Source organism: Pollachius pollachius (assembly GCF_949987615.1).
Source record: "Pollachius pollachius genome assembly, chromosome: 5".
Taxonomy (NCBI): domain Eukaryota; kingdom Metazoa; phylum Chordata; class Actinopteri; order Gadiformes; family Gadidae; genus Pollachius; species Pollachius pollachius.
In genome coordinates, this window is record NC_136938.1 from 20,181,992 (window position 1) to 20,206,433 (window position 24,442).

The 24,442-nt window shown below is 42.1% G+C and overlaps 2 protein-coding genes across 4 annotated transcripts in view; both read right to left on the reverse strand.

Annotated features, from left to right (window-relative positions):
* LOC307076387 (ribosomal protein S6 kinase alpha-2-like) overlaps positions 1-12,455 on the reverse strand; it is a gene marked incomplete at both ends in the record, with an annotated part of 16,799 nt that extends 4,344 nt beyond the window's left edge. The window contains 16 exons of the mRNA XM_079737376.1: positions 1,446-1,604; positions 1,929-2,018; positions 2,368-2,484; positions 2,860-3,005; positions 3,510-3,612; positions 3,709-3,773; positions 4,347-4,435; positions 4,754-4,824; positions 5,130-5,272; positions 5,386-5,423; positions 5,599-5,705; positions 7,088-7,167; positions 7,820-7,900; positions 8,613-8,694; positions 9,349-9,465; positions 12,351-12,455. Coding sequence (XP_079593502.1) covers positions 1,446-1,604; positions 1,929-2,018; positions 2,368-2,484; positions 2,860-3,005; positions 3,510-3,612; positions 3,709-3,773; positions 4,347-4,435; positions 4,754-4,824; positions 5,130-5,272; positions 5,386-5,423; positions 5,599-5,705; positions 7,088-7,167; positions 7,820-7,900; positions 8,613-8,694; positions 9,349-9,465; positions 12,351-12,455 — 1,593 coding nt within the window. The remainder of the gene's footprint in view (positions 1-1,445; positions 1,605-1,928; positions 2,019-2,367; positions 2,485-2,859; positions 3,006-3,509; positions 3,613-3,708; positions 3,774-4,346; positions 4,436-4,753; positions 4,825-5,129; positions 5,273-5,385; positions 5,424-5,598; positions 5,706-7,087; positions 7,168-7,819; positions 7,901-8,612; positions 8,695-9,348; positions 9,466-12,350) is intronic.
* A 2,447-nt stretch (positions 12,456-14,902) lies between these two features.
* Positions 14,903-24,442, reverse strand: rnaset2 (ribonuclease T2). 3 transcript variants are annotated; one of them, XM_079737089.1, is made up of 11 exons: positions 24,294-24,329; positions 23,899-23,944; positions 23,727-23,807; positions 20,932-20,983; positions 18,205-18,254; positions 17,977-18,034; positions 17,831-17,895; positions 17,213-17,326; positions 17,011-17,056; positions 16,071-16,142; positions 14,903-15,660 (listed from the first exon to the last, which is right to left on the reverse strand). In XM_079737089.1, the coding sequence occupies exons 3-11, from the start codon at positions 23,798-23,800 to the stop codon at positions 15,481-15,483; spliced, it is 711 nt and encodes a 236-aa protein (XP_079593215.1). In that variant the 5' UTR covers positions 23,801-23,807; positions 23,899-23,944; positions 24,294-24,329; the 3' UTR covers positions 14,903-15,480. The 3 variants fall into 3 exon arrangements, with proteins under 3 accessions (XP_079593215.1, XP_079593214.1, XP_079593213.1); XM_079737088.1 differs by lacking the exons at positions 23,899-23,944; positions 24,294-24,329 and adding an exon at positions 24,350-24,442; XM_079737087.1 differs by lacking the exon at positions 23,899-23,944 and having other exon boundaries at positions 24,294-24,421.

The following is a 24,442-nucleotide window of genomic DNA, read 5'->3' on the forward strand; positions in this document are numbered from 1 at the left end:
GCTGGAAAATGAATCCAGCGTCTCCATAAAGCTTGTCAGCAGAAGGAAATGCTCTAAAACGTCCTGGTAGACGTTGTTGACTTTGGAATTGATAAAACACAGTGGACCAACACCAGAATATGACATGCCTCCCCAAATCATCACTGACTGGAAATTTCACACAGGATTTGTAATGAAATTGTCTGGTTGAGGGGCTTTACTCGAGGAATGCGGAATTTTGTTTTTTCATGAGCTGTAATCCATAATCATCAACATAATACAAATAAAGGCTTGAAATATTTCACTTAGGGTGCAATGAATCTATATAATATGTAGGAGTTTCACTTTTTAAATTGAATTATTTAAATGAATTAACTTTTACATTTAAATGTATTGAGATGCACCTGTAGCTTTTCCAAAAATAAGAATGACTGAACATTTATAGAATTTAAGTCAACTGTCCCTACCTATTGAGAACAGTTATTAGGATTGAGTTGCACCATCAATCAATTGGATTTTTATTTAGCAGCTGCTCCAGGCTCAGTTACACAGAACCATCTGGGAAGTCTTCATTGGAAACTATTGAGAAATGGGGAGGCACTTTGCAAAAATACCTTGCACGTGGATGAACCATTTGTCTATCACCGTCTATCATGCATCAAGTGTGGTGTGCGTCACTGCGGTTTGGCCACAAGGGCATAACATAAGCCTTGCAAGATGGATTCAAGTATGATCATGATCTTGTGACTCCAACTGCCGTGCAAGGTAAATTCAACGTAGCTACTACCATATATTTTAGCTACTCGCTGCTACTGTGCAGATAGAGCTTGACTTCCTTTCCAGAGCCGTTTCACTAGCCTCGAGGCTACAGAGCTCACTGAGCAGCCTGCACCAATGGTGATCCTCCCAAATAGTTCACACAGTTCGCTTTGAATTGGCGTAATTTCAATGAAACCGGCTGCTTTTTAGCATCTAAGATACACACTTTCTTTCTATACTGTATGTCTGTCTGTGTATCTGTCTGTTTGTCCCTCGGTCTGGCTGTCTACCAGCCTGTCAATCTTTCTGTCTGTCTGTCTGTCTGTCTGTCTGTCCCTCACTCTGTCTGGCTGTCCCTCACCCTGTCTGGCTGTCCCTCTGATGTCTGTCTGTCTGTCTGTGTCTCTGTCTGTCCGTCTGTCTGTCTGAGAGCCCACCTGTCTCTCTGACAGCCCACCTGTCTGTCTGTCTGTCTGTCTGTTTTTTTTTTCTGTCTGACAGCCCGCCTGTCTCTCTGACAGCCCACCTGTCTGTCTGTCTGTCTGTCTGTTTGTCTGTCTGACAGCCCACCTGCCTGTCTGTCTGTCTGACGGCCCACCTGTCTGTCTCTCTGTCTGACAGCCCACCTGTCTGACTGTCTGTCTGTCTGTCTGACAGCCCACCTGTCTGTCTGTCCCTCTCCGTGTCTGTCCTCCTGTCTGTCTTACCCCCTGGGAGTGCAGGTACTCTACAGTCTTGGCGAGGGTACACAGGATGTGGGAGGCGTCCCTCTCCCTGAAGTTTGGCATGGTGAGGACTTTATCCAGCAGCTCATCTCCCCGTATCAAGTCCTGCACCAGATGCACAGTGTTCCCGGCGTCATACACCTAGCACACACACACACACACACACACACACACACATACACACACACACACACGTGCACACACACACACACATGCACAGCAGACTGATCAGTGGCTCCCATCATTCTCAGCATCCAGCAACGTCAACTGTGTATTTTAAGTTAGTCCTGATTAAGTCTCATAACAATTTCTGAAAATTGTCCTCACAGTTGTGGCAGCATAATTTGGGAAAAGGTTATTTAGTGATTCTGCCGAATGTGAACATATCTGTCTTTTTTATATATAGATATTTCTGAGCTATTTCATTTCTCAGATGTGTAACTAAAGGAGGGACACTGAACTTACATCTTTGAGAGTAAGGATATTTGGATGCTGTCCATATCTTAACAGAATCTCAATCTCCTCGGCTGGATCCTTCCTTGCTTTGTCAATTATCTGAAACAAACACATAGTCGTATTGGCAGATTAAATGTGGGAAAAAATAGACTCAATAGCGAATTGACCTCATTCTTACACAAATGAGTAATAAAGGTGAGGTCCTAGATATTGGTAGATTTAGACCTAACCTTTGGTGATAAAAATACTGTATAGTTAGTATTTTTTGTTTACAGCAAGCATCTTTTGTGTATTTAATATTATCCATTTACCACTAAGATCAGAGCAAAGCATTATATATTGATAAGTTCTTTGACACTCCCTACGACAAATATAAACATGCATTATAACTCATCTTTCAACAAAATGTTGACTTTATGGTGGCCAGATATCAGGTCATGTCTGCTACCTTCACTGAGTACTCCACGGCAGTAACTCTGTGCAGACATCTCCTGTAGACAGAGGGCGCTGTCGGTCTCCCTTCCTCCTTCAGCTCATACACATCGCTGAATAATATGTCACTATGCTATGGGAAACACACGCACACACGCACGGAAATATGCACACATGCACGCAAACACACACACACGCACACACACACGCACACACAAACAAGCACGAATGCACGCAAGCACACGCACACACACACACACACACCCATACACACGCACTCACACACACACACACACAAGCACAAATGCATACACACACACACACACACGCACACACACAAACACACAAGCAAATGAGCTTAGCTCCACAATAAATGAATGACTCTAAACGGTCAAAATGGTTGATATCGTTCATTTGATTAAAATACTGTATAATAGCAGTGGTGATGCTCCTGCCTTTAAGTACCTCGTTTTAACGAGTAAAACGCGGGGTTGATTCAGCGGCGCACCTGTATGACTGTGTTGTTGTTGTTGGCTTCCGGCAGAGGGGGAGGGGGCGTGGAAGCGCAGGGCTCAGGGCTGTTTTCTGTGGCCACGAAACTGAAGCCTCGAAACAGCTGGTGTGTGTTGGCACTAGGAGGGATGCCGGGGGAATCTGAGAGCACAGAATGCACACAGGCATACCGTGACCAATGAGACAAGGATATTCTGTGAGTCGTTCTGAAATTCAGCATCATCACAAGCATTATTTTAACCCAAGGGATGGAAGCCTCCTCTTTGACATGGACAGCTTCTTTTTAGGAAGTCAGTTATTTTTAGAGAAACACTTTGATTCAAAGCCGCTTGCAGCGATGTCAGATACAAATCTTTAAAGGGGTGATATTATGCCAGCAGGTGTGAGTGTGATTATGAGCCGTTTGAGAATCTGCCTTTTCCTGTGCTTTAATGACATAACAAGTGGGAGCGTCCACCTAGATGTATGCTGGATAGATAAGTGTCCTAAAGTCCACTGGGTAGGCTTGTAGACTGATCTATCCTGCATCCTGCGTTGAACACCTATAGCCACTGTAGGGACTGCAACAAGTGCCGTCAAACATATGATATCAAAACATATAACACTTACAACACATATACAACACATAAATCACAGCCAACATACCAGTGGGGGTTCTGGAGGTAAACTCAGGGTCAAAATGGAAGGTGTCCTCTGGCCTTCCGGCTGTCGGTTTGAACGGAGGTCTAATTTCCCTTTTATACAACCGCTACGCAAACGTGACAGAGAGCAATATCTGTGATTTCCATTGTTGTGACATTTCAAGGAGCTACAAAAAACACTACCGACACTTGAATGTACTAACGTTCCAGTCTACAGGTGCAAAGAATCTGTGTTGTTTAATCTCCTCTACCCCATCTGGTCCAGCACCTGCCAGTCAAACATACAGACAGAAATCAGGTTTCATTTATTTTTTCAGCGAAAACACACAGCAGTTATCCAGATCAGCCAACTTGTTTTTACTGTGGCACATGACCGTGGCATATCACATATGCATGCTAGTTGTATCATGTCATATCATGTCATTGTAATTGCATTATCATTGGGCAATGTTATGCATGATAATTAAATAAGAATAGATCATGCATACAAAAACCAGTACACGTTATACACAAGGCCGCCTTAATGCACAGGCATTTTTTTTTTTTTTTAATACTGGCTCATGATCGGCGTAGGCCCAAGACAATGTGATTTTTTGTTTGGGGCTTACAAAGACCAGAGGCCTATTATGAGCCAAGACAAAAGGGGGCCACTAGGGGGTGCACAATTGACACATCTTCATTGTAAGATCCCCTCTCAGGGGGCCTACGAAACCTGCAGGCCTGGTTATACACCAGTATATGTTTGTGTAACAGGTTTTATGCATGTGCGTAATCTGCACAATTAATCAGCTATCATATATATGTAGTTGTATGAATGAATCGATATTCTGCGTGTAAATACCAAGGCGATTAGTGGGATTCCTTTTGAAGAGAGCTCTCAACAAACTCTGCACTTCAGGGCTGAGGAATTGTGGCATCCCCAGTTTAGCTCTGCAGAAAAAAGACGTGACTCATTGTTATATTTTCCGTCATCTGTTGGCGCTATGACAATATGCATCGCACATCATTCTGTAAAAGGCCTGCCCCCTCTTAGTCGGGGGCTAGGTACACCTAAGTATAAACCTTTAGCACTAACTTCAACAGCATGTTTGAAATGCTGTATGAATTGTAGCATTGTAATATTGTAATAATAATAGAAGAGGACACGGTAAGCTGACAGTAACAGCCTACAATGCATCGTTACAAGTCCTTCATAGATATGTTTTCAAAACAAGAGTTCATAATGGATAATATTGTGCATGGCCTTACTTGAGAATAAGAGCCATTGTTTCCTTTCGGTCTTTTCCCTGGAAGGGTAATGATCCTGTCAACATCTCAAACTGGTAGGAAAATAAAGTTATTTCAGCTTTTTGATTAAGATGAAAACATTCAATACCAAACATAAATAGTCTATATCATTTTTTTCATATGATTGAATATTGCCTGTGCTGCATAGTTGGGTTATCACTTCTATATTCTAACAACACAACTGCCAAAACAAATATATAAGCATTTGCTTGCAAATGTTAGATATTGCTAACTTTATTCGGTACACACTGTTGTTTAGTTAGCATTTAACATCATTCAATCTAAAATAAATATTGTAAGGATAACTTAAAAGAGCTAGGAATAATATACAGCCTACCATCAATACCCCAAATGACCACCAGTCGGCGCTCTGTGTATGTCCTCGTCTATTCACGACCTCTGGCGCCATGTATTCTATTGTTCCACAGAAAGAATACGCTCTTTTATCGTTTTCTATTGCCTCTTTACTCAGTCCAAAGTCTATGAAAAAACAAGAGAAACATAAAGGAAATGATCATTGATAGGATGCAATGCTGACCATGTAAATTTGCTGGACATAAACCACCTATATTTTTAAGTACATTTGTACTGACCAGTAATCTTTATATGGCCATCTTCATCCAAAAGTATGCTGTAGATAAACACAATATATGTATAAAAATATTAACACATGTGTCTGTGTACCCAACAGGGTGAGTGCTTCTGTTTTCAGTATCGTTATGGATGTGTCTTGTTGAAGGAGTGTGGATATACAGGTTGATTTAGCATGCATGACGAGGGACTGTGCTGTCCGGTGCTGGGTGTACTTTTCAGGTTTGAGGTCCCGGTAGATTATCCCCAGACTGTGCAGATGGTCCAAGGCCAGGGCCAGCTCTGCCAGGTAGAACTTGACATCCTCTTCAGTAAACATGACCTAGAATACACAACAATAAGAAATGTACACATGGACAACTATGTATATCACGTTTATAAATCTATAGAGCTAAAGGAAAGCGAAACCATCCAACTTTGAGGCAAATTTAAATAAATAAAAATCACACTTTATAATAATTTTCAGTCAAGTCAATTAAGCTATTAGTCGCAATGTGTGACATTTCCACCAGCTTGGACCTCAAATTAACATGGACATATCTGTAGTCCATGCTGATCGATAGGGATTTCAATAATTGTATCACTAAATTCACATCCTAGAACAAATATATTTTACAAATTAAAAAAGCTGCCCAGGCCGTACCGCTTTCTTTGTTTACATAATGTTAGTATCAACTCTCTCAAAAACCTTCAGACTCACGCCTCATTCTCGCACAGAGAGTGGACAGAATCATTTCATTTTTTGATTCTGAAAGTATCCAGCATACTATCTGGGATGGGCTCAATCTTGCATATTGCGACTTTATGATAAACTAGTCATTAACAAAACAGCAATATTTTTTGGAGGATTAATAAGTGCTATATTAACGTAACACAATTGTGGGCACTTTATTAATCATAATAATACAAGTCACTCATTGACTCTGGATACATTTCCTCCAATGAGTAAAACAGAAAAAAAATTCCATTCACCCCTTCATCAGATTGTGGAGGGGGGATATCGCTACGCACACAACAGTGGAGTCCCCATTCACCTCTTCATCAGAAGCTGGAGGGAGGATATTACTACACACAACAGTGGAGTCTCTATTCACCTCTTCATCATTGTGTGGAGGAAGGAAATTACTACACACAACAGTGGAGTCTCTATTCACCTCTTCATCAGTGTGTGGGGGGAGGATATTACTACACACAACAGTGAAGTCTCCATTGACCTCTTCATCAGTAGCTGGAGGGAGGATATTACTAGACACACAACAGGGAAGTCTCTATTTCAGTTCTTCATCAGTGTGTGGAGGGAGGATATACTATTCACTTCATGTTGTCCCGTGAAAGAAGAATTATAGTGAATAATGGAAAATGTTTAGTGATGATTAATAAAGTACTTACATTTGTGATATGTTAACATAGCACTGATCATCATGTTATGATCTCAGATGGTTCTGAATGTTTTGTTGATAAGTTAATCTTTAACTAAAGGCTTACAAATGACTTATGACTGAACTTTATTACAAAGTGCTCGCAAAGAAAACTTTTATGAGGCAAATATATGTACATTACACACACAAATACACACACACATAGGCACACACACAGAAACAGACACACCACACACACACACACACACACACACACACACACAAACATTACATTTAAGAAGGTGTGTATATGAACAAATGATGTTGGAGTTATTGAAGTACACACCTCCTTTGACAAGCGCGTAAACAAGTCTCCCCCTCGAAGAAAATCTAAAATGAGATACAGCTTCCCCTCTGTCTGGAACGCTGTATAAACACACATGCATGGACACACACACACACACACACACACACACACACACACACACACACACACACACACACACACTCAGTGACAAACTCACATATGCATGGACACATATACACACGTACACACACAAACAGATGCATAGACACACATACACACACACACACAGACACACACACACACACACACACTAATACATACATCCATACACACACACGCAACCCCACCCACCCAAAAACACACACACTCAGTGAAAAACGCAAACACACACACACAAACACACACACACACACACACACACACACAAACACCCATGGACACACAAACAAACACAAACACACAGACAAACATCGGCACACACACAACCACAGACAAAAACACACAAGAAAGAGGAAGAAGAAATGTCATGCATGCAGGACAGAATGTGTGTCTAATAATGATTAGCAATAGATAGCAAATATATACTTGGCACATCAGGCCACATTGAAAACCACAACAGTGTGTGTAATGCATACCTTGTGGGTACAAAAATGTTTTACCATGAAACCAATTGAAACATATCTTCACAGAAAGACAGGCAAGCAGGCAGACATACAGACATACAGATAGACAGGCAGGAAAGCAGGAAGACAAGTTGTTGGACGGACATACCATAGTGCAACTTAACAATGAAAGGATGGTTCACTTCTGCCAGAATGTCTCTTTCCATTTTCGACCGCACACGATCACGAACTGAAAATGATGAGGTGGTATTATTGTTGGTTATTACACTTTCTGCTTAATCACATGCAATTAGACAGACAATTGGTTTAACCATTAAACCACTAAAGCCATATCTTCAATGGCGCCTTCTCAAGCGCTACGACTCCTAGCCTGCATACGAAAATGAGACTGTATTTTAAGTGTGTTGAACCAAATCCATGGTATTAGTCTGTTCTGAAGCCAAACAGGAACAACAACAGCATCTGTCTCATAAACAACACACGATGGGATGTTGGCCTAACCACTGGATCTCCAAGGGAACATGGGAAAAGGATTACCGCTTCTATAAAAAATCAACACAAAACTTCCCTTCCTGAATTTATTCAAACACTTCCTGTCCTGTGAGTTTTGACACAAACATGTTTATCCAAAGTTTACGTGCAAGGCAATAGCTTGCTACATGTTTTTATAGCTTAATTTGCAGATATTTTTAAACATTTTCCAGTTTCATTGCAAACATATCTTTGGGTGGGCTATTGCAAAACTGTACAGAATGGTAAGAAGTAGAAATGATATTCTATAGTCTTTAGAAAGGAAGTGGAAACATTACTGCTTTGACCTAAATAATAAAATAAAGCCATTTGGTAGATGTTTTTTCCAAGGCATCGCACGATACTGTGAGGTACTACATGGGTGTGGCCCTAACCCTGGAGCACCACCTACAGTGTCTGGTTGTCCATACCTTTCAGGGTGGCTTTCCTCAGGACCTTCATGGCATAGAGATGACCTCTGTCTGCCCCTCTGATCTTCCTCACCAAGAACACCTGGACACACATACAACCTTCATCATCTTTAACATCTCCATGGCAGGGTGCACGCCAGGGAGTGGCAGGGGGGGTTGACTCCAAGCAGAAAGGAACTGGGTTTGATTCCCAATGTCAACAGCCTACATGTAGACCTCCTTCAACAAAAGGCCCTAACCTAAGAGATTTGTTTGTTGATTTGTTTAAAGCCTTTCTCAACATATTAAGAAATCAATTAGCTGAGGTTAGCATTTTAGGTTAGATTCAACTTCACGATTTGGGTGTTATTAGTGTAAACAATGTGTCATATATTATTGTTTTCAAATAGACTGAAGTAATTTTCAGCTCATGTTCTGCACAATCATCTTCATTCTAGCATAAGCGTCAATGTTTAACATTCATGTCATGTTAAGTAAGATTAAGGAGCTATAATTTGATTGTAATTGTCTGAAAGGCCATAGCCATCCATCAGCAATTGTTGAGTGAAATGCTCTGTGAGGCTATCTGTTGTGGTTGATGCGCCTGCCTCTCCCAATTTAGATTTCATTGGGGGAGGGAGGTATTTTTGGGGCTGGTAAGTAAAAAATCGTGCTATTTTCCGCTTTTGCTCTTTACCACTCTCAAATCAAGCTCTAAAATGTAGCGCTAAGGGACGCAAAGGTCCTTTCAGCCTACCTTTCCATATGAGCCTTGCCCCAGCACTTTGAGAAGATGGAACTGAGACGGATCCGCCTTTTCACAGCCTTCCTTAACATGGTGGCTGATGTCTATCTCCTTCACTATGCTGTCGTCCTGGGGACAGATTTAGAAGAGACACGGCCACAGAGATATCACACCTAGAGTCATGTGAACTGATCTAGCGAGAGAGAGAGACACTGAGATAGACTGAGAGAGAAAAAGACACTGAGATGACTGAGAGAGAGAGAGACAGAGTGAGATGGGGAGGAATATAGAGTTCTACTAAAATATAATCCTCATTGAGATGAGGCTTTATTTTTGGATGAGTACAATTGCAATAATGTCAAATAATTTCTGTACCAAAAAATTTGAATAAGCGGTATGGAGCTTGGAGTTGGAGTTAAAATATAATTTGTAAAGATTTTACACAGGTATTGTGTCACACCCATAAGCATACACTTGATAAAACTGGTAAACTCCCAATATCTGTGTGTACATTTCACATTGACTAGATATGTTGTACCGAAATGGAGACAGCTGCATTGTGGGTGTTGTTGGGAGACGTAGTATCACAATGTGTCCTGACCAGCCAATCAGGATCACCGCTCTCTTACCATGTGCCGCCAGATCACAGCTTTGTTCTTTACAGTATGTGTGTAGTTTGTTTTACTTAACTCTATATTTGATAGACACAATACTATTCTACAGAGGACTATTGGAAAGTAAACCCAGATTAAGACACACACACACACAAACACACACACACACACACACACACACACACGCACACAAACAGCCTGTGACCTTGCATGCTGTGTTATTGTCATTAAGGTATTGACAGTGGTTACCCAGCGTGACACAGTTACGTAAGCAACGTGTTTCACACTATGCAAATTACTTTTTGACGTACACTTCCACACGCTTAGTTGTGGGATCAAAATTCAACCTCACATTAATGTTACTACGTTCACATGACTGAGCGGCATCTTCGTATATAAATTCATATACAGGGTTAATATTGTTTGGTTCAATTATGAAATAAAATGTGTTTTGCATTTATTTTCATTGGAATATATATACTGTTTGATTTTCAATGCTCTGTGGATTTTTTGCTGCTGTAACATCTTTATATCTCTCCCGGGATGAATGAAGTGTATATTTGTGGTTTTGGTCTCATCTAGCTGCTTTGAACGAATAAAATAATAAACCAATACATTATTTTTCTTTCTTTGTGGAAGTAACCAATTTGAAGAATTCCTTCCAAATAGAATTCTTTTATTGAAAAACAGAAATGGAAATGTCTCACACTGTAATTATTTAACACATATCAATCATACTATTATGTTTTTTCAGTTACCAAATGAATACATCCCACAACCACGTGAGCTCCAGTACATCTAATCATGTGACAGCGATATCAACATGAGCCTAATACTTTAGAAGCTGTGCTGTGTAACCTTTATTCATATTTTTATCTGAGCTTTATGCATGTATATGCCTTATGAATAAAGCTTAAGTGGACACACACACACACACACACACACACACACACACACACAAACACATAGACACACACACACAAGTTCACACACACACACATGGACACATAGAATGACACACAGACTGACAGGATTAGAGGTATATACAAAGGGACAAGACCATAGAAGCATAATAGCATGGGGAATGGACAAACTCTCCTTCACCTGCAGCAGGCCAGTGTCGGTCACTGTGTCAATCCAGGGCCAGTCAGTACCACACAGATAGAGAGACAGGTAGAAAGACAGAGAGATGATAGTCGGGCAGATACTGGCAGATAGATGGAAAGCTACAGGCATTTAGACGGGTAGGAAGACAGGTAGATACAGGTAAATAAACAGCTGGGTAGACAGGTAAATAGAAAGGTAGAAATACAGGTAGTGAGACTGGTAGATGTACAGGTAGTGAGACTGGTAGATGTACAGGTAGGTAGACAGGTAAATGTACAGGTAGACGTAGAAATACAAGAATTCATAGAGAGAGTGAGACTGGTAGATATACAGGTAGTGAGACAGGTAAACATTCAGGTCAGCCGACTGGTAGATGTTAAGCTAGTCAGACAGGTAGAAATACAGGTAGCGAGACTGGTCAACAAACAGGTAGGGGGACAGGGAGACATACAGGTGAGAGCGACTGGTAGACATACAGGTAGTGAGACAAGTAGATATATAAGTAGTGAGACAGGTAGACAGGTGGCTCGCCTGTCAGCTTGATTCATCAGCAGTGGATAACAGCAAGGCGGGAGGGAGGGGGGAGTCGTGTCTATTTATACACCCAATATTCAGGTGGATAAGCTGCAAACAGCAGCAGCAAACTCTCCCCTCTCTCTCTCTCTCTCTCACACACACACACACACACACACACACACACACACACACCGATTCTGATTGGGCTACAGCTACTGTCCTTGCCTGACAATAGCTCACTCCGACAGTTTGTCTGTCATCGGTCTTCGTGCAAGCCTCTTGTGACCAGGTTACCTGTCTCCCTGCCGGGCCATGTGTGAGTGTGTTTTTCTATTTGCGTCTGCTGACCTGCCTGACAGACCACGTAGAACCCCTTCAACACCCACGTGATTCAGCACATATTCTGCTCCCCGGCAAAAAGGACTAATAGCATATATTCCATTCTACCGTCACTTTCCCACCCCTGCCAACACACTGGCAGACGTTTAAACACACAACCAATGGCACACGCACAAACATGCGCACACAGAAACATGCGTGAATACGCGCATAACCATGAATACACACCTGTATTCCATACTCATACACATTTACCTTAACTGTGAGTCACTTTCCCTTTCCAATGCTAGATGGATAGATAGACACCCGGAATGATGCACGGATATAAAGATGGACAGATATAGATAGACACATCAATAGATACAGATAGATTGACACACAGATATAGATAGGCTCACCAAAAGACAGATGGAGGGAGATAGATGGATAGATACTAACCTCTAGTTGACAAAAGCCTGCATTGTTTTTGTTTCTCGCCGCCTTGTTCTTCAAATAAATTGAAAACCATCTTCTCACTGTGAATTTTCGCATGTTAGTATCCATGGTAACAAGGAAACCTGTCTATCTATCCCATATTAAGAACATTCTCCCTGTCTGGGGTCCCAAGACTGAGAATATAGGCAGTGGTCTCTATTTGATAGTGTCTTTTCCCCTCCTAACTATGGTATCCCATTATCCACAGTGCAGCCGGCGACGCAATTTCATCCTTCCCCATCGTGAAGTTGTCCTTCTGATGCGCTCACTCGTTACCTGTGTCTTGCTCTCTGTCTCTTAATCTCTCTCTCTCTCTTTCTCCCTATCCGTGCCTTTCCTGTGTGGATCTCAGCCTGCAGTAAGTGGATGTCTGCGCAGTAGCACGACTCCCTGAACCTCCGACTTGGTGTTCACACTGTCCTCTGTTCTCGGCAGGGCAGCAGAATGTGGCTGCAGTAAGGGAGAGAGACAGAGAGGCAGAGAGAGAGAGAGAGAGAGAGAGAGAGAGAGAGAGAGAGAGAGAGAGAGAGAGAGAGAGAGAGAGAGATTGAGAGTGAAGGAGAGAGAGGGAGAGAGATTGAGAGAGGGAGAGAGGAAGAGGCAACATAAATCTACTGGGCTGGATCGGTGCAAGGGAGAGGTGTGTGTGTTCTGGTTTGTGTGTGTGTGTGTGTGTATGTGTGTGTGTGTGTGTGTGTGTGTGTGTGTGTGTGTGTGTGTGTGTGTGCCTGAGTTACCTCCCTCGCTCTTCTCTGAGCCGGTCTTCATCTCCCTCTCTCGTGTATGTGTGTGTGTGTGTGTGTGTGTGTGTGTGTGAGTTGATCTGCCACCACCTACCCACACCGGCTACAAAGGGCATGTGCATGCGTGAGTATGTGTGTGTGTGTTTGTGTGTGTGTGTGTGTGTGTGCATGTGTGTGTGTGTGTGTGCATGTGTGTTTGTGTGTGTGTGTGTGTGTGTGTGTGTGTGCAGCGGGGGGATTCTCTATCCCCTGCTGCAGAACGATGGCTTGTCACTGGTTACATTGTGTGTACAAGCTGAAGCCCTCCCTCGTTAAAGACTTGTCATCCTCTGTCTAGTCAGCCCTCACATGTTTCCCCTCTCTATCCCGTTCCTCCTCCAGCCCCCCCCCCCCCCCTTTATCCTGTCCTTGCATTTTAGTTTCAACAAACAACAACAGCTGGGCAGGTCACATGGCTTGCCAACATGACCTGTCTCTGTGTCGCTGCTCCAGCCTGCCCAAGCTCTCTCTATCTCCGTATACCTCCCCCACCCCTCTCCCTTGTCATCTATCACTGTGAGTTTGAATACAGAGAGACAGACAGAAATACGTTGCCCAAACCAGGACACGATCAGCCCCAGATACAATGAAGGACGTCCCAATAGCAGAGATGTCTATTAGAAACCGATATCATTGAATGTATAGGGCTTTGGCCCCTTGTTAAAATCGGTGTCATGGTGATACACTTCTGTACAACACAACACACGCGCAGGGAGTACAGCGCAATTAGGCCAGTGTGTGTGTGTGTGTGTGTGTGTGTGTGTGTGTGTACCTGGATCTGTCACATCAGCAGCTTTGCAGAACTGCAGTGTTACATAAGCCCAGAGGCTCGCGAGAGAGAGAGAGAGAGAGAGAGAGAGACAACGGAGGAGTGGGTTAGTGAGGGCAACAGTAATTTTACAGCATTTTGATCAAGGGGAGGTCAGACAGGACACACTGTTTGATGTAACTACAATCGGCAAATAACTAATTTGACTCACTTAGAGGTTAATTCATTGTATAGAACATTATATTACATTCTGAGAATGATCTTAACGTTAAATCGATTTTGAGCTGTGTTGAATCTGTGTGTGGGTAGGGCTAGGGGATTATGAATTTGGTGGATTAAGGCTCTTTCAAAGAGATCATAATGTTAATATTCCTTGATAGAGTAGATTTAGTAGAGTAGTGCATGCAGGAAGTCGCTTTACATCTGCATATTTATGCAGGTTTTATACAAAATTTGAATAGTGATGCAGGCCCGTATAATAATATAATTGATTCTCATCTATACCCCTTTTCCCACTGTTTTTATCGGTATTGCATCATCAATGTTTTGTTTTCTTCCAGCCTCAGATGCTCCTTTGTCATATAGGCTCACGTTACAGAATGGGGCTTTCACAGAATCAAATCAAATTATCAACACTGAACCACTCACGTCATCTACGACTGCCCTTGATATTCACCGTGAAGCAGACATGACGCAATATCTTGCAAAACACGGCACAGTGGATCAATTATTTGGCGCATAAATAAATAACACAAATGTAACCATATAAACCAAATTGTGATGTTTCACTTTAAAGCACAAAAAAATTACAAAATACAATGTTTTCAATGTTAATGATGCATATATTGAATGTGCTGAAACTGGGATTGCAGTTCAAACTATGACCACAAGATGATGCCAAAACCTTTGTTTACACACATTTTATAGACCTTAAACACGCCCATTTAAACCAAGCACTCGGACCATTATTAGACCGTTGTTGTAAATGTTTAATTTCAATTTAAAGCAAACAACTTCAAGTAGAACACATTTATAAATCATAACATAGCTAGAATCAAGTAATGAATCAAGTAATTTTATTGTGAGCCTGCTCCTCCTATAAATACATGAACGGAATCCCTGTATTTGCAAGTACAACAATACAATACCACTCATAAAAAGCAGATGATAAAAATGGTCATACAGTCAATTGCGTGGAAGGCACGAGAAAATGAGTGCATTTATCCTTGCATAGAGATCCTTTAATTGTACGAACTTGGGTACGGCTTTCCTGTGTGTGTGCATGTGTATCAGTCATCACTTTCCCATATCCTGTTCTAATCTTGTAAAATAAATCTCTCAAAACCTCAGTTTCATTGTCCGTATTCCAGATTTTGTCATAAAGTTGGCATATGACCTACACAGATTTGACGTTGACCTAGCGATCCAAGTTCAGATGGCACCCTCACCCTGCCCATGAAAAATGATAAAGGTTTCCGGTATTGCCAGAGCATTACGAATGGATGCAGTCCTGTAGTGTGCTGCTGTAACCCTGTCGTGGGCGTCAGTTCGGAGGTGGATAGTACACAGGTTTATCCGTGTCACACACCCTAAAATCAGAGAACCTGGCGCGCCCTTTGCCGACCCTCAGCCCCACACCGACAGTTTCCTTGTCACAGTCGAGCAACGTGAAGTTAGAGTGGAAGCAGATCTCAACCTGACCCAGACTCTGGGCACCATTCCCCTGTGAAACACGAGAGATGATGAGACACACTTTAGTCGGTTATAAAAGAACATCCATTACAACTTTGTCAAAATCATTGACAAATATGTACTCAAAACCACTAGAAACACTTTAACAGGATCATTCTAAAAGACAATAATATGTACTGCATATTATTCTTATGATTAATGAACATGTTTGTATGTGATATACCAAATTGTGTGTGACCAAATGAATACAACAGAGACAGAGAGACAGAAAGAAAAGTGCTGAAATCAGACATCCAGCATGTGACAAGAAGGCAACGTCACATGCAGCACGGTCAACAAAGTGTGACCACAATGTGGTGCAGATGACGTAGCAGCTAAGCTTGTCAAACTTTGTTAAGTGAGTTTTTGAGTGAGTGAGTGAGTGCTTTGGATTCAATGTACCGTGTGGTGATCACACTGGATCTTCGGCTTGGCCCCGTAGAAGTTCTCTATGGCGGATTCGATGGCTGGAAACTAAATGGACGTGCAGATATTAGTAGTGACTTGACAAACAGAGCTAGAGCCACCGACAGTACCAGCTCAACTCGCCACGACTTATCGTGGCACGACTTGGTTTGGTTCCCGGCACGTCGTGTTTCCATCTAGAAAGTACCTCTTCAACGTGGGTGGGTCGTCATAGCACACATGCACGAAACTGTGACACATACGCGACACATAAACAGACAGGGTTACGCACAGGAGCGTCACTTTCCACGGCATGTTCTTGCACGCTGATCCTGCCATGTTCGATCATGACAATTGTGACTATTGAGTAATTAATAATTGCGAGTAGAGGTAAGTTGAGCTGGTACTGTCGGTGGAAAAGTGGCAGAAGAGGCAGTTCAACATAACCTTCATGTACATCCTGACAACCTGAGTTAAAGTAATGGACAACAGGTTCTAAAAATGTTAAATATCCAAACATATCACAGAGTGATGTATCCACTACACACCTACTGAATATCTATGTCAAAAAAGATCTGAAGATACATCGCAAAGTCAGCTAATGAACTCATTATTGGAAATACTGGATTTTAGGTGGGTGGTCGATTTTACCCATTAAATCGCCATGAAGGAATAGAAGGAAATCGATAAGACTTAAATGATGTGAGATTGCAATGGTTTTCTGATGCTTAATGCACACCTTGATAACCCTGAAATCACATTATGACTGGTAAATTACACAATTATGAGGTCAATCCTTTTAAATATAAATCCATAAGCAATATATAAATACAAAGCTATAAAGATCTAAAGCTTCATATGAGACAGTGAAGGAGAAGCGTAGAACCAATAAATGGAGCGTGATTATTATAAACGATGTATTTAAAAACAGACTAACCTTGTAGAACCTTTCTGATGGCGTGATGTTGAACTTCTTCAGAACACTAGGGTTTTAGGAACACATGAATTTGGCACATTGCAGTGAACATCCTTGGTGGAGTGACTCACAAAAGGGAACAAACAGTAAGGTCTGTCTTGTGAAACTCTTGTTACTCCGTAGTTTTTACAACAGTATATAGGGGGGGTGGGCAGAGGGTTACCTGGAAAGATCCATTTTATGGTAGAGCTCCAGAGCTTTGCTGAAGTACTTGTGCTGACTGTTCAGGTCTGGTGCTATGGCAGCACAGGTTCCATGCTTCTGCCACTCATACTTCCTAAACAAACAGGTAGACCCCCCCCCCCACAGGGACAGCAAATTAGTTGGACAATTTATGTTGCATACTTAACAGACCTGTGGAGTCAGTGAAAATGTTGAAAAGGAAGTCTAGAATTGTCTCGGTTTGATAAAACACATGTTCAGTTTAATTCCATTATGTTTGATAGCTACAAATTAAAGGAAAAAGATCTTGATTTGAACTTGCGTGACTCCTACGCTCATAATTGGTTGAATAGTATATTGAGAAATGATTTGCAACATGGGCCAATTTGCTGTTTAAGAAAAATCTGAATGCAGGTCTTTGCAAACAAAGGTTGGACAAATTAAGATTTAAAGCTCTTTCTAGATGGCTTCAAATGTATTCATTCCAAAGTTTGCATTACCTTATTTAACTATTGAGGTGCCAAAGACAATTACCATTTAAACCCTTATATAAAAAACCTTAACAGTTATGAAGACAACAATGCATCGAATTTGATTAGCTATAGATTGATTGTTATACCAGAATCCAGTGGAACTTGGATGGAGAAGGTCTGGCCAGCTCTTCCTCATGTCTTCTACGATGTCCTGGAGACGATGGACAAAAAGACATTAACACCAGCCAACACAGCAAATTTACCCATCACAATTACAAAGGAAACAACTCACCTGTATTAATGAAGAGTTAAACGCCCAAGATGAATTACAGGTCAACCCTTTATTTGGCCTAAATAGAAATACAAAGAACAAGTTAGGAAAACACACACACACACACACACACACACACACACACACACACACACACACACACACACACACACACACACACACACACACACACACACACACACACACACACACACACACACACACACACACACACACACACACACTCACCAGAGTCCATGCAGTGTCCAATAGTTGAATTTGGAATGGCAGTGTTCCATCTGCAATGGATGACAACCATCAGAACTATCCTTATTCAATCTGAAATGCACAACTTCAGAAGGCTCTGCTATTACTATCAAAGCTTCGAGATCAAATTGGGCCCTGTTAAGAATCAACATCCTTTATTGTTGAAATGACATTGTAGTGTTGAAACAATACTGCTTGTGTGCTGATGATAAAGCGATATAGAAACATGTGCAACTCTGATACAAATAGACTTAAATGAGACATATTATGGTGTTTTCCCAAGAAGTTAACATAGTATTTGAGTTCCAGAAAACATCTTTTTGAAGCTGTTAGCTGGAAATAGCTTTTAGGAAAAAATATATCGTCTACCGCTATTCCCCTCTGTTTCAGTCCCTTCAGGATGCGCTGTTTCTGGTGTCTGTAGCTTTAATGCAAATGAGCTGCTGCCCATTGACCAATGAGCTGTCAGACTGAACCACAGCATGGAGGAGAAGGGATTGTTGCCGTTTGCTGACTCCTGGAGCTCTATATCTATATAATATAATATAACATAATAATAATATTATATACGGGTATTTATATAATATATCTAATATCACGGCCAAAAGCTATGTGCGCCTCGGATGATATTATGAATAATAAAGACTGTGTCTGACGTCTCTGGTACTTCCACAAGTAAAGACTCGTAGTGGGGGATATCTCAGACATGGTTGAGATGGCTGAGCTGAGCTGCCGGACTGCCTCCGAGCTCCCCGCGCCGGAGCTGCTGGACTGCAGTCCGGCCGCCGTCGAAGCCGTCCGGCCGCAGTCCGGCGGAGTATTCCGGGAGCTGAACTAGCGCCGAAGCTAGGTGGCAGCACCAGCGGACTAGCGGCTTCGGCGGACAAGGAGCTCCGGCTGGGGGAACTCGGTGGCAGTCCGGCAGCTCAGCTCCGGGAGTACAATCCCTTTCTACTCCATGTCTCCTCCTCCCAACTTCCGCCGAAGCTTCGGCGGGGTGAGCTCGGCGCCAGAGAAAGATATTGTACTCCCGGAGCTTAGCTGCAGGGCTAGCGCCGAGTTCCCCCAGCCGGAGCTGCTCGTCCACTGGTCCACAAAATCTTAGCGATGCTCTGATTGGAGCAGAGTGGGGAAGTGGGAGGTAATATTCAAATGTCCCCTTCCTACGTAGGAGGGGGCGCTGAAACTGACTCGCTCGTTTGGTAGCTGGAGGCAGGCTGCTTCCAGAAATCCGTATCTCACTCAAAAAAACATGCACAGACCTTTTTCAAAGTTTGTATGCGTGTGGGAGCACCATATACCAACAACAACACCCCAAATCCCAGGAAAAGTGCTGTTTTCATAATATGTCCCATTTAACTTAATATCATGCAAGAATAGCAGAAAAGCTACAAACGCCAACCCTGAATAAACATTATTATAGTAGTGTGTAGGGAAATTCTTGTAAAAACAAAGTTAATGGCCATGAAGTACAATCTTGCCTAATCCAAGGGGATGCCAAAGTCTTGTGACCAGGTTTGCAGAAACCCGGTGAAGGGCATTTCCCGAATAGGTCATTGCTAGTTTTCCTTCATGTCTATTTACAATTCATTAACAGTGTGCTTACCTACGGATGTGATTCTACATTACACAGGGTTAGGTTATACCAACTGTACATGCCTATGTGAAGCTCATTTGAGAAAGAAAAACAAAACAAGAAGCTAAAAAAGAAGATAAGAAGCTTTAAAATCGGTGAGACTGACTACACTCTGGAACAACCAAACATGTGTTACGCGTCATATTCTGCAGACTTGAGGTTAAGATCAGTGTTTCCCCCACGTTCACAATTTTCTCCGCCGCTGCAATAAAAATCCTTCTCCTAATATATATATATTTTTTTTTTACGTAGCTCCTTTTAGAAAATGTACAGCGCGTAACGTCAATTGCGCAGCACGCGGCACATCGTCACGTAACCAACATCAAAGAAGAAAAATACACAGCGAGTGTGGCAGTTGTTGGCAGTAGGCTACCCTACACGGTTGCAAAGTTACATTGATTCTAGCAGTAGCGAGTGAAGCGGAAGATCGAAGAAAGAAGGAAAGAGTGAGCCAGCCAGAGAGAGAGAGAGACAGACAGAGAGAGAGAGAGAGAAAGTAAGTTGCTAAAATGTGTCGCTACATGACCACCTGTGTTAAAAACCCTCTGAGCCCAATCATTTTATTGTATCTATAAACCGCAACCTCCGTGCCGTTTTTCCTCTAGTATTGTGTGTGTGTGTGTAGGCCTATGTGTGTGTGCGCGTGTTGTCGCTCTTTTTGGGATAGCAACCATGTTTAGTGTTTAAGCATTAGGCAAAAATCTATAAATAAATTGTGCAAATTATATTTGCGTTGTGGCATTTTTTGTTTAAATATTACTATACAAAAATATAAAAATCTGTAAATGAAGACACAAAAGGCAAAGTAACAACACCAATAATCCCATCTCGAGTAATACACAGGACTGTTTGAATAGGATTTAAGTGCATATTCTCCTCTCAAAGTGCACCAGATTCATGCATTCCAATGTAAAGGGTACAAAAACATTTCGGCAGGGGGGGCATGCCCCCGGACCCCGCTAGAGGGTTCGGGGACCACACCACCGCTGCTGAAAAAAAACCTGCGGGAAACACTGAAGATCGTTTAATTTAAGATGATTTAGGACTTTGACTACAAAATAAAGGGAACTAACTTCGCAGAAGGTCGTCGGCCAATGATGGGTCAGGATGAGTTTTGTCCAGTTTCTGCAAAAAAAAGTCCACACACAACCAGGGTTTTCAAACTTTGGGTCATCACTCATAAGAGGTTCACAAAAGGCAACTATGTGGATGGCAACCTGAATATATATTTTTTTCTAGATTGTTTTAAAAAGATATGTTTTAAATGCATGTCTGTATGCCTTGTCGATTTATTTGGCATTTCAATGCAATATAATAATTAAATGGATAATAGTGTATTGAAGAACAAGTCAAGAACGAGTCGAAGTTTAGAGGTTGTTATGTTTGCTACTGCGCTCCCAATACTCACAAACATTGAAATCCAGTTCTTGCAAACCTATAGTCTGTTTTAACCAATAGTCCATGTTAGCTAAAGCACTGCGCTCAAACCATGGACTTAAAAAAACAAGGCTATTGTATAGAGCGGAGAAGTCACGCCCCTTCCGGTAGAGCTCATGGGACCTATGAGATCGAAAAATATGAATGGATTTCAATGGAGAGAAAGTAATTATCTTCTAGTCCCAGTCTTTATCTACCCCGGATTACACATATGTTGTTCGTGGATTTAAATGATAATTTTTCATGTCAAGAGTTTGACCGTTTATTGTGAAATTGTTCAGTTAAAGGCTGTAGAGAAAACACAATGAGAAAGACTACATGTCTCGTATGTGCCGTCACGCTCCCTGCGACTGGCGTGGACAAGACCGACAATCTCCCCATCGCATAACTGAAACTTTCCACATGCCCCAACTTATAATGGTTTTCACCTCTTTTAATGCTTTTATCCTCCCCTTGGAAAAAACCTAACATTATCAAACTTCTTCACGAAAACGTTCAGTTTTTTTTGCATGAAAAATTATCATTTAAATCCACAAACAACATGTGTAATCCGGGGCATATAAAGACTGGGACCAGAAAATAATTACTTTCTCTCCATTGAAACTATTCATATTTTTCGATCTCATGGGCTCTACCGGAAGAGGTGTGACTTCGCCACTCTATTGCCATACAACAAGGAGACAAACCATTTAAGAGGATTTAATGGTTTGCCTCGCGGCGTACCAATAGTCACTAGGGTTGGATTTATTGATTCGTTTCCGCGATTCAGTTCGCGTCATTCAGTTCACCAAGAGGAGTCATTCACGAATCGTTCGTTCAGTCGAGTTTCCGGTAGCGGTGAATCGAATCATGCAAGGTTCTCTGAGTCAGTCAGACTCAGCCCCTCCCTCGTTCGTTCGTTCAGTCAAGTTTCCGGTAGCGGTGAATCGAATCATGGAATGAACGGCTCAGACTCAGAGCCTCCCTCGTTCTCATTCTCAAACGTCAAAATTACAACTTTAACCAAACGCAGCGGGATGGGGGGTGTAGTTGATTATTGGATGTTTAACATATCAGCAAAATAATAAACTTGATTTAGCAATGATGGTGGGGGTCCCGGGTGTTTTAGGCTCTCATAAACAGAACCCTGTGCAGCCCAAGACTAAATCTAGCTGCCAAAATTAACACTGCCTTCAAAACGAGAGCTGGTTAATTGTGAAAAATGCATTAAATTGTCATTAGACAACGCGGTTATATGCTATTGTAATGACCTCGCCGGTGACATAACGATGTCCAGTCATGAGTACTTGAAGGAACTTTAGTGTAACAAACCAGGTCACTGAAAACCCGTAACCAACCTCAAAAGGTCACACTAACAACAACCGGTTACCTGGGCAACCCCCCAACCCGGTCCCTTCAACGTGCAAGCCCCCACCCTCCTGTTCTCCCAAGGCCCTCCCCCAGCTGACCCGATGATTCGGCCCCCACACTGATTGACAAGAAGAACAACTGGCTTAACGGACAACGAAATACAATGCAACACATAACACACAAACTCTTTAAATGTCCCAGGGTCGCTACACTATAGACCCTAGAGTCTATGGTATAAAGGCTGGGACGAATTTCAAATGATAAATGTGTACACTTTATGTTGAAAGTATACTGTCGCGATTCCCATTGAAACGAATTGCGCGGTGACTAGTCTTCACAACGAGAGCTGGTAGGTTGTGAAAAATGTGGTATAAAGGCTGGGACGAATTTCGAATTATAAATATGTACAATGTATCCTTTAAATACGTCCATGCAACAGATGGCCAATGGGAATAATAGATAGCTGGCTCACTAAGCCCATTTGTTTTTTCCCCATTAAACAAGTTGATTTCTGTCTCATTCAAAGAGACAGAAATCACACACTAATCATTCACTCACTAAAATTCAACGAGAGCGTCCTAGACTCAGTCCTAGAACAGCATACGATTGGCTGGCTCTCGTGAGTCTGGCTCTCGTGAGTCGTGACGTCTCTCAGTCGGTCCCTCCTCACCACTCACAGTGAGTGAACGAACTGTCAGCGAGTCAGCCACTAGTGGGTCTGGGAGGAGTCGAGTCTGAGAACGAACGAGACGAACGAGGCGAACGAGAAGAACGTTCGTCTTAAAGATTCGTTCATTCGAACTGATTCGTTCGCGACCGAGCCAACTCTAATAGTCAGTGAGTTAGTCACGAGGAGTCATGACTCATGAGTCGGTCCAATTAGCGATTATTGTTACATTTCCACATTGGAAAGTGGTAAAAATAAAAAGACACGTGTAATGTTATCATGGCCTGTGTTCGACTGACTCCGTATCGACGTGTGTTCAAAACATGATCACATGGATCACAGTCAGGAGGGACATATGTGGTAAGGGGGGCTGTGTCGTGGCCCCAGGAGCATATGTATCACAGCGTTACTTACGTCTGGGACAGGACAAAGGCAGCGGAGACCGTTGCAGCTCCCAGGCAGAGCAGGAGAACACAGGGCAGCCTCATGTCTGACCTAGTCATTAAAGTAATTTCACACATGTTACATGCCTTAATATAAAAATGCCTCAATGTTGTAGTTTTTGCGTGTGTGTGTATTTGACTACCAGGTAAGTGACTGGGCTATCCGAGTTCTACTTCCTTTTTGGTTAACTGCAATTGTTATCGAGAAATGTAGCGACCGCCAAATGTACACTATTCAGCACACAACGTCCCTCGCAACACTACTCACAAAACATTACAAAAAACATGCATACTTTGCTAAACGTTAATGCGGTGGAGGCAAGCTAATGTAGAGCTAGCTATCGGCCGATCCACTCTTCGTGGTTTGAGCTGACCCATTCAAAACATTTACATTCGGTGTTGCTTCATCGTATAAAACAACACTGTATTTCTTCCCCTAGTTTGCTCCTACAGCGATAATAACATGGCTCAAAGACAATCCCTCAAGAGTATTTCTCCCATCATACGGTGTGAGTACCGACACGAATATTTCTCCTACCTTAAATTGTTTTTTCCTAAACTAAGTTGTTTGTCGAAATAACGATTAGCACTGACCGCCTTCAATATCTGACACGACAAGAAGTGTCCCACACAAGAGGAACAGTCTTGTTACTGCTTGAGCTCAGGCGACAATAAATATTAGCCAAT

What these genes read in the sequence shown, in the direction of transcription:
- rnaset2 (XM_079737088.1), bottom strand. Translation starts at nt 23,800, where the DNA reads ATGAGGCTGCCCTGTGTTCTCCTGCTCTGCCTGGGAGCTGCAACGGTC. An exon ending in CATAAAATGGATCTTTCCAG is followed by an intron (nt 17,057 to 17,212) that starts GTAACCCTCTGC and finishes CTAAAACCCTAG; the next exon opens with TGTTCTGAAGAAGTTCAACA. An exon ending in TCCAGTGTGATCACCACACG is followed by an intron (nt 15,661 to 16,070) that starts GTACATTGAATC and finishes CGTGTTTCACAG; the next exon opens with GGGAATGGTGCCCAGAGTCT.